The sequence below is a fragment of the Musa acuminata genome, chromosome BXJ3-4, assembly GCF_036884655.1.
Source record: "Musa acuminata AAA Group cultivar baxijiao chromosome BXJ3-4, Cavendish_Baxijiao_AAA, whole genome shotgun sequence".
NCBI lineage: Eukaryota > Viridiplantae > Streptophyta > Magnoliopsida > Zingiberales > Musaceae > Musa > Musa acuminata.
In genome coordinates, this window is record NC_088352.1 from 32,264,886 (window position 1) to 32,282,056 (window position 17,171).

The 17,171-nt window shown below is 37.6% G+C and overlaps 1 protein-coding gene across 2 annotated transcripts; it reads left to right on the plus strand.

Moving 5' to 3' along the window:
* The first annotated feature begins 1,171 nt into the window (after positions 1-1,171).
* On the plus strand, positions 1,172-12,933 carry LOC135636851 (uncharacterized). Of its 2 annotated transcripts, XM_065148948.1 has the most exons (3): positions 1,178-2,941; positions 3,157-3,346; positions 12,505-12,933. In XM_065148948.1, exons 1-3 carry the CDS (start codon positions 1,274-1,276, stop codon positions 12,630-12,632), a joined length of 1,986 nt encoding a protein of 661 aa, XP_065005020.1. In that variant the 5' UTR covers positions 1,178-1,273; the 3' UTR covers positions 12,633-12,933. The 2 variants fall into 2 exon arrangements, with proteins under 2 accessions (XP_065005021.1, XP_065005020.1); XM_065148949.1 differs by lacking the exon at positions 12,505-12,933 and having other exon boundaries at positions 1,172-2,941; positions 3,152-3,328.
* The last annotated feature ends 4,238 nt before the right edge of the window (positions 12,934-17,171 follow it).

The window sequence follows — 17,171 nt, forward strand, 5'->3', positions numbered from 1 at the left end:
ACATCGTGCTTTGTATAGGATGGAGCACCTCGAGATTAATTCATTTTTTGAATTTGAGACTTTAGACATGACCAATATTTTGTTCAAACTCGAATCAAAGTCTAGTTGGTCAACATCAAATCAACCACCAACTCGAACCCAAAATCTAGATAAAATTTTCAATTATGCATGGATCAAATGTTAAGTGGATAGTTTGGAACTGAACAAAGCATTATAACCACATCATTATTTATCATTGTTCTACAATAATATGACCAAACGACTATATGATATGTGACTTGAGTCATAAAGAAAAATCTATGGAGATTTTAAAATCAATAATTAAGATATTTGAAGATTTAAAGGATTGTGTATAATCATATTTTTATTTATTAGTAAAATATGCAAGTCAATTTTTTTTTAAATATGCCTGTGTAATATCTCATCATTATTTATCATTTTTCTACAATAAATGAACACAACTATAAAAAAATCCTAAAGTAATTTACAAATAATAAATTTTCGTTATTAATTTTTTGGAATATATCAACACCTTAATTTTTATTAGAAGCCGCTGCTTAGGCTCTCATCATCTTATAAAATCTCAAATCCTAAATTTAAGGATAAGTAGAAAAAAGGGATTTTGTCATCCCTTATTTTGAAATTTACCACTATAATTTTCAGTCAAATAAATAAAAAACTCTCAAATAAATAAATTATCTCCCGAAGGCATATGATAAAGTTAATAATTAAGATTGATAGTGATTTAAATTAACTTGGCTACAGTCACAATGTATTTGTCCCTAGTTACTAAATTAGAAAACTATAACCTTATTAATCAATTGCTTTAATGAACTAAAATATGATGATTTCATTCGAAAATATTGGACCATTACTAAATTATTATTATTATTATTATTTGATTGGATGATATTACGGGTATTTAAAAAAGATAGAACAATATAAATAGGGGGTTGTCAGTAAAAAAGTCCAAAATATAGGGCTGTTATTTGGAAAATCACCCATTTTTTACCCATCAATTGATAGAGAATTTACGACGAAGAAAATAGATTTATGTAAATTCAATCGTTTTTATTGCATTAAATTCTCAACCGTCTTTATAGGCAGCACACGTGAGAGAGCCCAATTTAATCTGGAACTCACGTGCTTCGACCACCCTGCACCGGACCAACGGAACCTTCCACCCCCTTCCAATCTAGACCTCGATTCCTTCCGCTCGTCCGCTTACTTTCATCAAATAAAGCGGCCTACAGAGCAAGCGAAGGAGGGCGACATGTCCTTCGCCCTCGCCCTCCCCGGTACTACCACCCGCATCCCCCTCTCCTTTTCCGCCTTCACAGCAGCGAGAAGCAGAAGAAGAAGAAGGGATCTCTTCTTCTCTTCTTCCACCACAACCTTCGCCATGTCCTCCAATCCCATCACTCCCTCGCCCCCCCAACTCCAGCACCAACACCAACACCAACAGGAATCATCGTCATCGTCGTCGTCGTCGTCGTCTGCTGCTGCTGCTGTAGATGCGGCGACGCGTTACCACAACAGGACGAAGCACTCGCTGACGGGGGGCTACGCCCGGGGCCCGCGCGGCCTGGACTGGGCCAATCAGCCAAACCCCTTCCTCCGCTTCCTCTCCTCCCCTCTCCTCCCCCTTCTCCACTCTCCCCCTGAACCTCACGACGACTCCCCTCTCTACCACTCCGTATTCTCCTCCTCCCTTCCTCCGCCGCAGCCCTTTTCCCATGCTTCCATCTCCCGCCTCCTCTACGACTCCCTCTCCCTCTCCGCCTGGAAGTCCACCGGCCTCTCCACCTGGTCCCTCCGCGTCAACCCGTCCAGCGGCAACCTTCACCCCACCGAGTCCCACCTCCTTTCCCCACCTCTTCCCCTCTCGCAACAACAACCCTCCTCTCCTCCTCCTTTCTCTTCCTCTTCTTTCTTGGCCCATTACTCACCCAAGGACCACTCCCTCGAGCTCCGCGCCTCGATATCCCCGCCGGACCTCCCCCTCCACCGATCTCTGCTCCTCGCCTTCTCCTCCATCCTCTGGCGGGAGGCCTGGAAGTACGGCGAGCGTGCCTTTCGATACTGCAACCATGACGTCGGCCACGCCCTCGCCGCCGCCGCCGTCTCTGCCGCTACTCTCGGCTGGGACGTCTGCCTCCTCGATGGCCTTGGCCACGACGACCTCCATCGCCTCCTCGGCCTCGACCGCTCCAATCCCCCTCCCCCCGACAGACTCCCCGACCGCCTTGTCCGTGGCCGCCTCCCATGGGTCGAGTCTCAGCACCCCGACTGCGCCCTCTTGATCTTCCCCTTCGGCGAGACTCCACCCTCGGTCGATTATGCCGAGCTTGCCTTGGCGTTATCCCGCTTACCGGCGATGGAGTGGCTCGGCAAGCCCAATTCCCTCAGCAAGGACCATGTCTGTTGGGACGTGATCTACAAGACGGCCGAGGCCGTCAAGAAACCGCCGACGTACGGTGAGGGGTTCTCTGTGAATCCATTCCATAGGAGCCCGCTTATATCACCTGATCTCTACAAGGATATGACGGTCCGGCAGGTGGTCAGGAAGCGGCGTAGTGCTGTCGACATGGATGGCGTGCATGTGCTGGAGAAGGATACCTTCTACCAGATCTTGCTTCATTGCCTTCCTTCCGGTGAATTGGGGCTCGGAGAAAAGCAGGGCAAGCAATTCGCGTTGCCGTTCAGAGTCCTGACATGGGATGCAGAGGTGCATGCAGCACTGTTTGTTCATAGGGTCCGGGACTTGCCAAAGGGGTTGTACTTCTTGGTGCGGAACGAGGAGCATCTTGACCGTCTAAAGAGTGCAATGAGGTCAGAGTTCGAGTGGGAGAGGCCGGAAGGTTGCCCTGCTGGGCTTCCTCTCTATAGGCTTGCACGAGGAGACTGTCGGGAGCTTGCCAAACAACTTTCGTGCCATCAGGTATGGTGAAACTAATTATTCTTTGTTTAATTGCCATAATTTTCTCCACCTCCATCCTATTAGCTTAGGTATGGAAGAATATCGTTCTTGAATCGTCTTGTCCCATGCTTGATGTTCAGGAAATGAAATGGACCCACTTTTCAAAACATTGTGACTAAGGAATTAATGGAACTTTTCAGAGCTCGTTGTACCTTTAACCTTTGTTTAAAGTGTAGGACATTGCCTCAGATGGGTGTTTTAGCCTAGGCATGGTTGCTCGTTTTGAGCCAGTTCTGCATGAAAAGGGTGCATGGATGTATCCTCGTCTGTTCTGGGAGACTGGAGTTCTTGGTCAAGTACTATACCTGGAAGCACATGCAGTTGGGATATCGGCTACTGGAATTGGTTGCTACTTTGATGATGATGGTATGTGCTTGTTACATTTATATGATACAGTTCTTGTTCAGTATTTGACTGTTGTGGATTCCATGATGTTATAACTTGTGTTGCAATTATTTATGGTTAACCCAAGGCACATATTTTATTTTATGGATTCTAGCAAACAAATTAAGGTGATAGAAGAAGATATTTTTGGGAGCAGAAACAAAAATGAGATGTTGGAAAAGACTATATCTAGTTTAGTCATGGTATACCTTCGACCAAGATTCGCTGGGGCTTTTGTTTCTAAAATTTTATGTGGAAGTTATCTATCTATGACTACTCGGTATTAGTCATTTAGAGTTCTAGAACCATTAATCTATAGGTCAAATCTAGTTACATAATGTCCCGTGTCATATGTAACACTTTTCTTTTGTGTCATGCATATGATTATGGAGTTCATGCACCAAACTTAAGGGACAGTCCTATGGATGATATTGTTAGGAAAATGACAGAGAGAACATAAGATGATAAAATTTTAGAAGAAATTCAAACTAAAAACTCTTATAGAGATCGTGAAGCAAAAATGTAATTTTGATTAAGCAAACTTATGCTATCTTTCTCATATTTTTGGCATCATGAGTTCTTTTTATTCTGGTGAGAAGATTTACATTATGACCAGAGAAAGCATTGCCTTCTTTATTCCCTTACTGGTATCATTTTACAATGCAGCTGCACTAATGGGCTAGTACCCCATGTAGCAGGCTGGACTAACCCCACCTGCATCTAAAGTCCAGGCGGGTCAACAGTCCTTTGTTAGGATTTGAGTGGAGAAATGGTTCGAAAAACCCATCCTGGCAAGAAATTTGGAGTCCCAACTCAAAGACGAAGATATCTGTCAATTTGAAGGAGAAAGTCATAAAGAAATAATGATGAATGAAGAAGAAGCAAGCTCTAGGAGACCAAAGGCAAGGAGAAGAAATGAAATATAGGTACATTTGTAGAGAAAATAATGCCTTATTATAAATTTAGACAAAATACCCATAAAACAATGGGAAGAAGAGTTAGAAGATTGGGGACAAATGTTAACCTTATCATTCTTACAATTAGAAGATGATTCGTTATTAAGAGACTTTATTTATAGCTCTTTAAGAGGATCATTAAAAGACATATTTCAAGCATATAATGTAAATAAGCATATATCTTACTTAGAAGTTGGATATAATTCATAACAATCATAGCAATAGGATAATAGGTAGTAGGAGATATTGACAAAACAATGGCAAAGTATATAAGATACCTAGAAAAAAAAAGATGTTGCAATCCAAGTGCTCTAGGAGAATATTCAAAAGCTTACCTAAGTTATTTAAGTTAATCAGGAGAAACATCCAATCCATACTACATAGGAAAATATATAACTGGAATTGAAGGTAACTTAGGAGGAGGATTACAAAGAGAATAGGCTGAACCAGTGAAGTCATTGGGTGCTCGCTTGGTGCCTAGGCGAGGTCAGGTGAGGCTTGAGCACCCGATAAGTGAGCCGGGCAGGCAACTTCAACCGAGCACCTTAGCCTAGGCGTTGGGCGAGCCAGGCACCCACCTGATTAAAATCAGGTTGGGTCGAGCCCGAGTCAAATAAATTTGAATCTTTGGTTCAGTTAAACCAGATGAGAATAATCTCATCCCTACCACTCCCCACGTATTTGTGCCGTAATCGTGACGACGGCAAATTAGTCTCTTTCTCTAGCGACTGCTCCTCGGCAAGCAACGATTATCTTCCTCTCTATCAGCGAATGATAGTAGCAGCGACAATGTCTTTCTTTGGTGAGCTCTTGTCGCTGCGACTTTTTCCTCGATTTGAGAGATGGCTGTTGTACCTTCCTCTCCATCGACGAATGATGGCAGCGACAACGACGTCTTCTGCTCCCGGTATATACCTCTCTTTCTCCTCTTCCTCCACCATTGCACACAACCTTCTCCCTCCCTCCTTCGTCTTCCCCCCTTTCATTGCAAACCCCTTGGCACTATCCTCCCCCTCCCTCCTCCTCCTAGCACCCCTAATCCCTCGTCTCTCTTCCCTCCTTCGTCGCAGCTTCCCTTATTTTATCTTAGAATGATTTCTTATATGAATGTTGCTGATCTACGCCTACTTCTACTCTCTCTAATTACTCCTAGTTCAAATAATTCCTTGATTTGTATATTAAATTCTTTCACGTCTAAAGGATTTATATTTAAGGTTATTATGGTAATGTTTGGATTTATTATATCTATTTTAGCATTTATATTACTTTTCTCCTAATTAATCGCAAGATTTATTCCTATTGTCCTATCTCTTCTATCCTTTTCTATTATTTCTATTATCGTGTCTTATCTTTCTTCTATTTTGCCACTATATTTGTTGTTATTGGGAATAAAGTTACTATTCATTTGCTTATGTATAGGCCTCTTATTGATTGTATAAAATTTATTCCTAATATTAATAATACTGCTTTAGGTATTTCTACAACTAATGTTCTTGGAAAATAGAATATTGTATTTTATATTTGTATTAATATATTAGTTATAAAAATATTCGTAATCATATTGTGTATTGTCACATGTTACCATTTTACTTGTGTTATCTAATTTATGAGATATTCTTTAGGTACTAGATGTTTTTGTACCATGCATAATCCGATTCCTCAGTCTAAAATATAATAGTGGTTATGAATATACAATTTTTTGTGCTTACATTATTAATTGCCTTTATGCTATTTCTATATAATTTCTTGGATTTATTAATTCTAAAAGGTTTATTTCCTCTAGATCTTCTGATGTAGGATGAGTAGCAATGAATTTCTTTTTGATGATAGAGAGATAAAAAGAGAAAAAAATATAATAACTGAAAGATAATAGAAAAAAACATGGATAATTATTAGGTTCGTTTTGGCTCAAGGAGTGAACTCTGAGGATGAAGGCCCTGCACCTTCGAACATCTCACAGTCAGATAATAGAATCATTCAATTGGAAAACAAATATGGTCTCGCGCCACTCACACATAATGTGGGAAAGAACTCAATTTATTGATTTATCTCTAATTGATGCATTACAATGTTCTAGCCCCTTTCTATAGGTTTAAGTATAAAGATCAAAAGAAAATTATAGAAATAAGAAATATTATAATTATATCAAATCAAATATATGATATGTTTCTTCCTTCGAAGAGGATAATATCCTTGACTTGATTTGAGCGATAATCTTTCTTTTTTGATGATATTATTGATTGATAGACTTTTATCTTTGTAAAGATGAATATTTAAGAACTCCAATCAAGATTCGTAATCTTCAATCAATATTGAATTTGATTTCTTCCACTCTTTCTATATTTGTTTTCTTTTTTTTTCGCCTTGAATAGATGTTACCATGTGGCAACTTATGATAAATGCAAAATATCTCAAAACTAATAAAATTTATTTAAATAACATATAAACTAAATTGTTCTTGCATCATACACTTTCGTTGTGTAGGAACTCGACTCGAGTTCATATAATCGAGATTTAGATCAGCCTTAATGATAGAACATATTGGCTAAACCAAAAGCTTTGATGCCATTATGATGTAGGACAAGTGGCAATGGATTTCTTTATGATGATAGAGAGAGAAAAAAGGAGAAAAAAAAGATATAATAACTGAAAGATAATAGAAAAAACTTGGATAACTATCAGACTCGCTTTGGCTTAAGGAGCGAACTCCCAGGACGAGGGCCTTACACCTCCATACATCTCGCATGTGGACAATGGAACCATTCCATTAGAATTTGATTTCTATCAATAATGAATTTGATTTCTTCCACTTTTTCTATATTTGTTTTATTTTTCTTCGTCTTGAGGCAATGTTGCCATGTGGCAACTTATGACAGATGCAAAATATCTCAAAACTAATAAAATTTATTCAAATAACATATAAACTAAATTGTTCCTGCATCATCTTCTATATCTTCTATTTCTTCTACTTTATATATGTTAGAATTATCTGAATCAGGATCTATTTCTTGCCTTAACTGCTGAAGTTCTACATAGTTAGAGGGATTTTTAGTTATGGGCAATTTGGTTTTATATGGCCTTCTTCTCCACATAAGTAGCATTTACTTTTCTTTTCATATTTTCTTCTATACAGATGTCACCCAGGTTACAATGTTTGTTGCTTGATCTTCTATAATATTTCTTCTTAAGTAACCTTTTTCCTACTAGTTTTACTCAATCTATAATTCTTGTATTCTGTATATGGTCTTCTCCTTTGCATTGGTTTTTCACACTCGAATTCATATGGTTCATGGTATGCAAACTTTTTACATATTCCTAATCCTAATCCTCTATTTCTGAATAAAGTTTGTCCCTCCTTCAATAATCTTACTTCCTCGCATACTTGTGCTAATTGACAAATTTTATAGCTTGTCCTATGCTAAATACTTCTGAAATTTGTGTGTTTAGCCTGGTCTCTTTGTAATCTTCCTTGCCTACTTGTGCATAAGTTAATTGGCAAATTTTATAGCTTGTCCTATGCTAAATAGTCAGGGTTTTTAATATCGGACGGTACATACTGGTCCGCCAGCAGACACGTGAACCGCCTGCTACCGGGTGGTATCTGGTTTTTGGTCTCGTATCGGGCGATAACAGTCGAAATTTTGACCATTGCTGACTTGTACCGAGTGGTAATATAGATTTCAGCTTTTGATGTTGATTGCTAGAATTTCTTGTTAAACCAAGAATTTTTGGTAGCAATTTGACATAGAACAAGTGTTGATGGAGTCTCGAAGAGGATTACTGCAACTCATTGAATTGAAATGAAAGCATAAAGCTGCTGAAATTCTAGAAACAGTACATAAAATTGTCTTAACAATGATTTCAGGAAGATAATATGATGCAAGTCATTGTCCGATACTTCAGATTTATAAATTTAAATATCATTTTCAGCTAAAACATGCAGGAATTATTGCAAGATAATTTTAAAAAAAATCAGTTTATGATAGGATGAACCATAGATTTCAGATTTTGATGTTGAGTCATTAGTTAACTCTTTTCTAATGACTCCATTTTTTATAAATTTAAATATCATTTTCAGCTGAAACATGCAACTCTTTTTTCCTATTTTCAAGTATTTTTGGAAGGATTTATCCCTATTTTAGGCGTATCGCTCGGTACGTCAGTACTATACTGTACCGAGCAATTCTCAGTACATCGGTATGGTACGAGATTAAAAACCTTACCAAATACTCCTGAAAGTTTTGTGTGTTTAGCTCAGTCTCTTTGTAATCTTCCTCCTAGTTTAGATGCTTCACATGACTTAGATAACTTAGGTAAGCTTTTGAATATTCTTCCAGAGTACTTAGATTGCAACATCTTATTTTTTTATAGATATCCTACACACTTTGCCCTTGTTTTTTCTTTATCTCCTGTTACCCATTCTCCTATTGCTATGGCTTTTGCAAATTGTATCTGCAGTTGTATATTCCTTTTTTCAACAACTTTTAGATAGGATATATGCTTACTTGCATTATATTCTTGAAATATGTCTCTTAATGATCCTCTTACAATGCTATAATGAATCGTCTAGTTCTAATGATGAGGTTAACCTTTGTCCCCAATCGTCTAACTCTTCCTCCCATTGTTGTATGGGTATTTTGTCTAAATTTATACTAGGGGCATTCTTTCCTCATCAAATGTACCTATATTCTATTTCTTCTCCTTGCCTTGGTTCTTACGTTACTTTACTAGAGCTTGCTTCTCCTTCATTCATCATTATTTCTTTAAGACTTCCTCTAGTCCCAAATTCAAGTTAACAACGTCCTTTTTCTCAGACTCCTCTATTCTTTGTGTTTCTTTTTCTAAACTTAAGCTTTGAAAGTCTTCTTCTATATTTTCTTTGTCTAAAATGTTTAAACGAACTTCTACTAGTAAGGTTTCTTCTAGCAAGGTATCAAAATCTTTTTTAGGTACATTAACTTCAAAATCTCTTTCATTTTCTTCTACTATAATTGTATTGATTTTTGTTGTCCTAAATACATTTTTGTATGGTCACTTGTTTAGTTGCTTTTTTTGTAGATTATGAATTTTTTACAATATTCTAATCAAGGTTCGCAATACCGTACCATACCGGTATTTCGACCTGGGCTCGGTACCGGTACGGTACGGTGTACTGAGCACTGTGCTACAGTGCATTGCTACAGTACCGGGCGGTCCGCGTACCGCTGGCCTGTCGGACCGGTACGTACATCTTCCCCTTTAATTTGTTCGATTATCTACATCTATCTACATCTACCCCTTTGATTTGTTCGATTATTTATTTTATTTCTTCTTTACCTTTTTCGTTTTTATAGATTACATCATATAGCGGTATGTATACTAGACTATTTCCTTTATGTTTCTTAGGTCTCTTTTTATATCTGTACAAATTTTCCAGTTGGTTTATACCAAATTTTATTTGGTTACTATGCCATATACTCTTGAAGTTTTTGTGTAACACCCTGATTAGTCCCACATCGAAAGTGGAAAATTCTAAGATTAACTTATAAGGGTCTGATGAGTGCATTACTATCAACTTCAGTTTAAGCATTTTGGCCAGTGGTTTGAGCAAACAAAGTTAATAGGCCAGTTAGCCCAAGGTCGTGACATTTGGCATTAAAGTCAATCTAGTTATTAGGGCATGGTGAGGGGCTCGAGTAGGAAAGGGCTACCCGTGGATAGAGTTAGAAGAGGATTCGTCACGACGTGGAACCATCACTGGGCGACGGTTCACATGCACCATGCTAGGGTTTGATTTGGGCTATGCTGGGCCTTGACGAGGATGTCAAGCCTTTCGATTAGTCTTATATCGAAAGTGGGCAAGACTAAGATTGACTTATAAAGGTTTGATGAGTGTATTACTATCAATATCAGCCTAAGTATTGTGACCAGTGGTTTGGGCCAAATGAAGTTGATAGGCCAGAACCCATCAAACTCAGGTCGTAACATTTTGTGTTCTCAACCCATTTTCTTTGTAATCTTCCTTGTAAGTTACCTTCGATTCTCGTTGTATATTTTCCACTGTAGTATGGATTGGGTGCTTTTCTCCTGATTTTGATAACTTAGGGAAGCTATTATTTGTTCCAAATGTATTATACCCTAAACCCTTTATCTTTGTTCTTGCGCCACAAGAAGTAATTTCCTGTAGCCAGGGAATTTGGGGAATTTGTACATTGACCCCACAAGGCTTTTATTGACATTGACCCCTTGATTATGGTGTTGGGGTTGAAGACACTCCCTATCTCTCAATCACATCATTCCACTACCTTCTTTCAATTTAAAGGTCAAATAGTTGTTAGTTGAGCATGCCTGACAGATTTCCATGAAATGATTGTAGCCGCCCATTGGGCAACTTGAAAACCTATAAGCCTTAATATATGGAAAGATGTTTGCAAACATGTTTGACATTATGATGTCTACCAATGGGCAAGTATGAGTGGCCGACTTCATTTAAGGTCTCCTTAAGGTTTCAGACAAGTTGGTGATTGCAGTTGTAACAAAAGGTTTGACGGAACATGCTCACTCTATTCCTCATTTGCATCCTTACAGTGCAAGACAAGTCATAAAGTTTTTTAATTGGCATATAATAAAGCTACATGGCATGCCATTGTGTGCAATCACCACATGGTATTTATTTCTATCTTCTGAAGATAATTCTGTTTTTATAAGGAACTAAGTTTATGAGCACAAACATGACACACTTAGCTTGATTGGTAGTTTGAGGTTCTAAATCGTGAATTGGAGACCAACTTGCACTTTTAAGTGGGAGAGAAGCCCGACACATGGTTGGGATTCTTACTTAGGGTGAAGTGGTTTTACAACACATTATCATTCCAAGGGGCAATTGCAAACTTCTTTACTTGTTTATGCTCTTAGTACAATGACAATAAACATGCTAGATGTAAAATTCCTAAGTATGATAAGTGGCTAAACACATTTAAGTGACAATCAATAGCAACAAACAATGATGAAGTAAATTAATGACTGAAACATCACGAGGACCGGCAGTTTGCAGTTACAGACATGATTTTGGCGACTGTATTATCAATGAGATCTATGAGCTATGACATGGCTTGTCATTTTATGGACCCATTTGACCATTTGGATGTGGGAATGTTTTGGGCCTCTTGCACACCATCTAATTCTTCCCCTCAATGCACATATTTATGACATAATTCATGTATCACAGTTCAAGTCATATCAGGATGAGCTTGAGATGCTGATGCTTCCTTCATTGCTTTTGGCTATGTGTAGGTATAGTTTTTCAAATTGTGATTATTGATCATTCAGGGATATGAAAGATGAACAAAATGTTTTATGATAATTCTAATCTCAGTGCATTTTTTACCATAAAAAGTGAAGAAATTGTAAATAACATGTGATTCTTTCATATGAATAAAAAGTTAAAACATAAATATTAGTTCCCTGTTTGGCGGAAAGCGTTCGAATTGATCATCTAGATATATTTAGCAAGCCTCTAGGCCTTTAGTAACCGACTTATTTAGAGATTGACACAACATGGTCATTTGTCTGGTTGTTATTCTTATCCATAGAGTTCTATTTATGTCCGGTATTGGTCAGTTTACCTTCTTCAGCATAAGGGCAGAAACAAATTAGTATCACAAGGTATTTAGAGTACCCTTTCTGTTCATTCTTTGGGACTACCTCATATGTTTTGCATCAGGATAAGCATAGTTCTGCACCTGCACCAATTACCTTGCTAGTAGCGAGCGACAAAAGAAGCTTATGTGTATAAAATGTGTAATCATCACATGTTGTGAAAATCTTATATAAACATCTGTACTTCCTCGAGCTAAGAGATAGTCACCATTCCCACATGAAAACATGATCCCGCACCCTTTCCTCGTTTAGCTATCCTGACCTTCGTCTTATAAGCTCTACTTCAGTAGCTTCTTGCCAGAGAGCCAATTGTAGCTGAGCTTGTAGGCAGTCATCAACATAGTAGGGATTCTGAATAGTTAACAGAGTAGTTCTCTCCTCTACGTTGATAACTACTCATGCATTATGAGAATATATAATTGATAAATATATTCCATTAGAGAGCAATTGCTTCTTGTTTGTGTTGAAAGAATAGATGCATGTCCAAAGTTTATAAAATCGCAAGTTGGAATAACTGCCATTAAATTTTGATATATTATTTTGCAGTTCATGAGGTTCTTGGTCTGCAAGGGTTGGAGTTCCAGAGCCTTTACCACTTCACCATTGGAAGCCCTGTGCTGGATAAACGAATTTTGAGTCTGCCAGCGTATCCAGGCCCTGGAATTGATGCATAGTCTACTTCAATGATACATAAGGATCAGCAATTCACGGAGGAGTACTGGGAAAATTAAGTCTTGCTTCCATATATCTTCCTGTTCAGCAATAAGTAGCACTTGATGGGTCACAGACGTCTGTTGTTGTTTTCATTCTCTATGCAACGGTTTTATAAAATATGAAGGGAGGATTCCTGTTTGTGGTAACCGGACAGTGGCATTTTGATTTAGAAGTTTTAAGCACACACCTGTAAATTGTGAACCTGTCTATAGATTTTGCTGCCGTGTAAATAACCAAGTGCAGTGGCAGCACATTCTTCCAGATGTGTGAGGAACTGATAAGAGAGTAGTGATTGAGATGTGGCACAAATGGTTATATAGTTATACAAAGATGTTAAATTATCTGGCAAACAAACAAGTGCACTGGAAATCCCTGAGCTTCTTTATATGTATATGCCATACCAGTGTTGCTGCTGTGCTCCAAAGAAACGAGTCATTGATGAGAGGGCCGAATTTGGAGTCGTATGCGCATGCAAATACAACTATGATTGAGATGTTTGATGTTGAAGAACCTCTTGTTATTTCCATCTCATATCTCAACCTCTTCCTCTAACAAACGTTAAGTTAGAAGTCCTAAACTTTGGTCATGTTATTTATGTTCAAACTACCACTAGATAGATAGATGGAGGTTCTTGTAGGCATTCAAGTTAGAGGAATTTCCGAATGTCATTGGTAATATGATGAATTATTGTCTAAAATCCAATAGCAACTACTAATAGAGCTGACTATTGGAAATATATTTTAAAACTCAAATTTTAATAAAAAATATTTTTGATAGTTATAGTATCTATGCTCAATTAATTTTCTGAAAGTAAACAACCTCAATTAAAATCATTGTAGATGAACAAAATATTCCTCCTCTTTTATTTTCTTCATCGGTTATATTTTTATTTCTTGATTTACACTTATCAGAGGGATAATACCAATTGAATCTCTCAATTAATTCCAAACTATCAATCCCAAATGCAAGGATTATACTTTTATCTTGGGACAATGATTATGCTCTTGTGGATTCTTCTTAAGTTTTATCCTTTAAATTATTATTTAAAATATTTATTAGCCTTTTAATCAAAATTCAAATACTCTAAATTAAAAAAAATAGATTCAAGTTGTTAAGAAGAAGAGAGGCGAGGATGATTTTTTTTTTTTGTGGATAGTTTTCTTGGTTAAAGACTTCTTTCTTTCTCTGTCGTTTCTTTTATTTCTTTGTTTTTTCCTTCTAAAGTCCCTGTTGTATCGTTATGTCATATGGTTTTTTTTTCTAGGCTTACCACAATAGTCAGAAGCTACACTCCGTCATCTCCATGGTGACCTCCCCATTATTGATTATATCGTTTATGTGTTCTATGATCCTTGGTTATATTTGATACTTTTAAACTCTTGCCAACTTTTGTAGACACTTGTGATGAGACTTGGATAACTTGTATTCCTGCTTTGGGAAGGAGTTGGTTGTGAGAATCTATTAGGTGAATTTATCTCTTAAACCATGTGATGATTGGTAGCTTTGGAAGCCAGATTACTAATGGAAACATCTCTCCCAAATCTCTCTATAATTTTCTCACCCCTTCTTGTAGCAGCTCTACTATTTATAGGGACTAGTTGTGTCGCTTGTGGAGGTTGCCAGTAGTTCCTAGGATTAAAAGTGTTCTCCCCCTGGTGGTAGATAGACTTGCTCAAATGAGTGTGTGAACCTTCTTTTATCACCTTTATTTCTCCTAACAGAATTCTCATTATATTTAGGGTGTGGTACAAAGTTAAGTTGGAGATTAATCTTGTTTATAGTGTGATGACTAGAGACTGGTTCTTGGATTCTGGAAGGAACTCAATCATATTTCCTTGTTTGTGTTTGTTGTTTTCCACTCGATAGTTACATCAGTGTGGGCTTTTGACGAGGCCATATTGTCTGATGCTTGTTTGTGTTTTCCACTCGATAGTTACATTCCAGTTATTTGACTCTCATAATTCAAATTATTAGGCCAACATCATGCTAATGAATGCTATAAGATCGTATTGCATTGACAATAGAGATGGTATGTTGCTTTCAGTTGCTTCATGGACTAATGGCACAGGCCTAGTGTTATCAAACAGTTGGGTCTTTTAATGCTATATATCTTCACAATGGCCATCCAAACTTGTGACATGGGTTCCCAAGAGCAACATCTTCCAAGTGTTTGCTTTCTATCTTTATCGAACGGTGCATGCATTTGGGCATTTACACACACAGACAGTAATCATTGTCGTATGATTTGAACTCAAAGAAGAGAAGCTCATATGGCTTCGTACAAAAGGCAAACAAAAAGGCAACAATGATACACCTCCCCTGATTCACCCATTGCACATATATCTCTCTCATGGCATAGCCCACATCTCACATGATATTTCCAAGCGTCAGTTTGGGCAATGAGCGGTGTCCATTTCGCGTAGTGGTAATGGTGGATTCTCAATCGTTCACAGTATCCTTCCCCCATGTCCACATACAGCACCCCAGTCCGCCAAATCGTTGCCATTTCTTCCCAAACATTGATGGGGTCTTTCTGATTTGTATATATGCTTGTTTTATGCAAATTCCTTGTCCACATTGTTAAAGCAATACGACCCGACTCCTCCATCTCCTCCACTCTCGGTTGTGAAAGTTATGGAAGGAGACAAGCAGGAAGCAATAGAGAAGGAAGTGGCAAAGGTGACCGATGTGAGCCTCAAAGAGCTATCCAGGAAGCTTGAGGAGTTTGCCCTGGAAAGGGACTGGATGCAGTTCCACAGCCCTAGAAATCTGCTGCTTGCCGTGGTATTATTTTCTTGTTCCTCTTTGCTCATTGTCATTCATATATGCGTGTCTGTGTTTGTTTGCATACCTTCTGAGATTTTTATTTTAATCAAGGTTAATATTAAACTTGGTGGATGTTTAAAATGAAAGTTGGAAGATGTGATTTCCAGAAAGTAAAATTCCAAGAACATTTGTATGCACATAAGCCAATGCAATTCTTTCATAGTAGATTGGTGAGTGTGCGTTTATTGGAAATATTGAAGAAGGCAGTTTCATTTTCTTTCCCCTTTTCGGTTTTTTTGGAAGAATTTACTCTGTAACAGAACACCTCAATTATTCAGTCATCAAAAGATCCTTTTAATTCTTCGTAAATTTTTTTTTATCTATTGAAAATTTTCTAAACTCCCTATTTTTGAATTAATCTTATAGAAATGATTATCGATTGCCTGCAGATTTTCTTTGTGTCATAGTTGCTTTGGATTATCCGCTTCTTTATTTTAGTCATACTGTGCTTTAGAATTTTGAAGTATGCATGTGGAAAATTCTACAAGTTTTAATTTATGCAGTTGAAGAATAGTGGTGATTCATCTAAAGAACGTGATGATATCGAATTAGAAAAAGTGAATGGAGTGCTTAACCAGGAAACAGTGAGAAACAGAAATTTAATGAAGTATTTCATGTTCTTCCCATCTCAATCTCCTATGGATGGATATTCAATAAGAAACAAATTATTGATTAATCTAGTTTTGTAAATCTTGAAATTCTAATTCCAACAGAAACTTTTGCAATAACCTCTGATTAATTGTCAACACAATTTTCCTTCAAAAATATTCCCAATCACAATGCTTTCAGAATATGCAATTTTTGTATTCTCAAATTGATCAGCAGTGAACCTTGGATTGTCAACCTCAATCATTTCTTACAGTAAAATCATAATATCTAAAAGGCATGCTAGAGTCTATAGGAGAAATTCTTGGTTAAATTGAATCCATTGCTTTTCTCATGGACCCATAGAACAAGAGAAGAATAGTGTGGGATTTTAAAAGTGCAGTGGAACATGTACATGAACAAATGCTTTTATTATTTCTCATGGCCCATGGAATATATGGAATAAAAGATCCAATCTACCCAAGGACTTCCAAAGATAGATATATAGCCCCAAATGACCTAATTCTGGAGAAAAAGCTAAGTTAATGACCCTATTCCTCATGTCCAGTTTTGATTGTGACCACAGATTTGTGTAAATATTATATTTAGAGTTCAAAGAAGGCTTCTTCTTCCTTGTAATGTTCCTATTTATACCCTGTGAAGAACAGTCCATATCACAACATAAAGTGGTGTACTTATCTTGTGTCAATCCATCATGAATGAGAGGCAGTCAAAACCTACCTGAGTCTAGACTCTATGCCCCTTTATTGGTATCCTTAACTGAGCAAGAGAAGGCCATGTAAACATTGGTCAAAGTGTACTGATTCTGATGCCATTAAATGAATTTTCATGACAGTGCAGTGCTTCTAACAATGTTTTGATCTGGCATCCGGTTCTTATCATGATGGTGACTTGGGTGGCTCTGTCAAGAGCTTTCTAGCAGCAATAGCAAGAAAGCATCCTGAAAAAGATAAAATAGTAATCTAGTGGAACTTCAGCATCCATTATAGACCTGCACCTTTCTTTCATGGTAGTGAACAATAACACCATATTTATTTAATTTAGCAATTCAGTTCAAAAGAACTTGT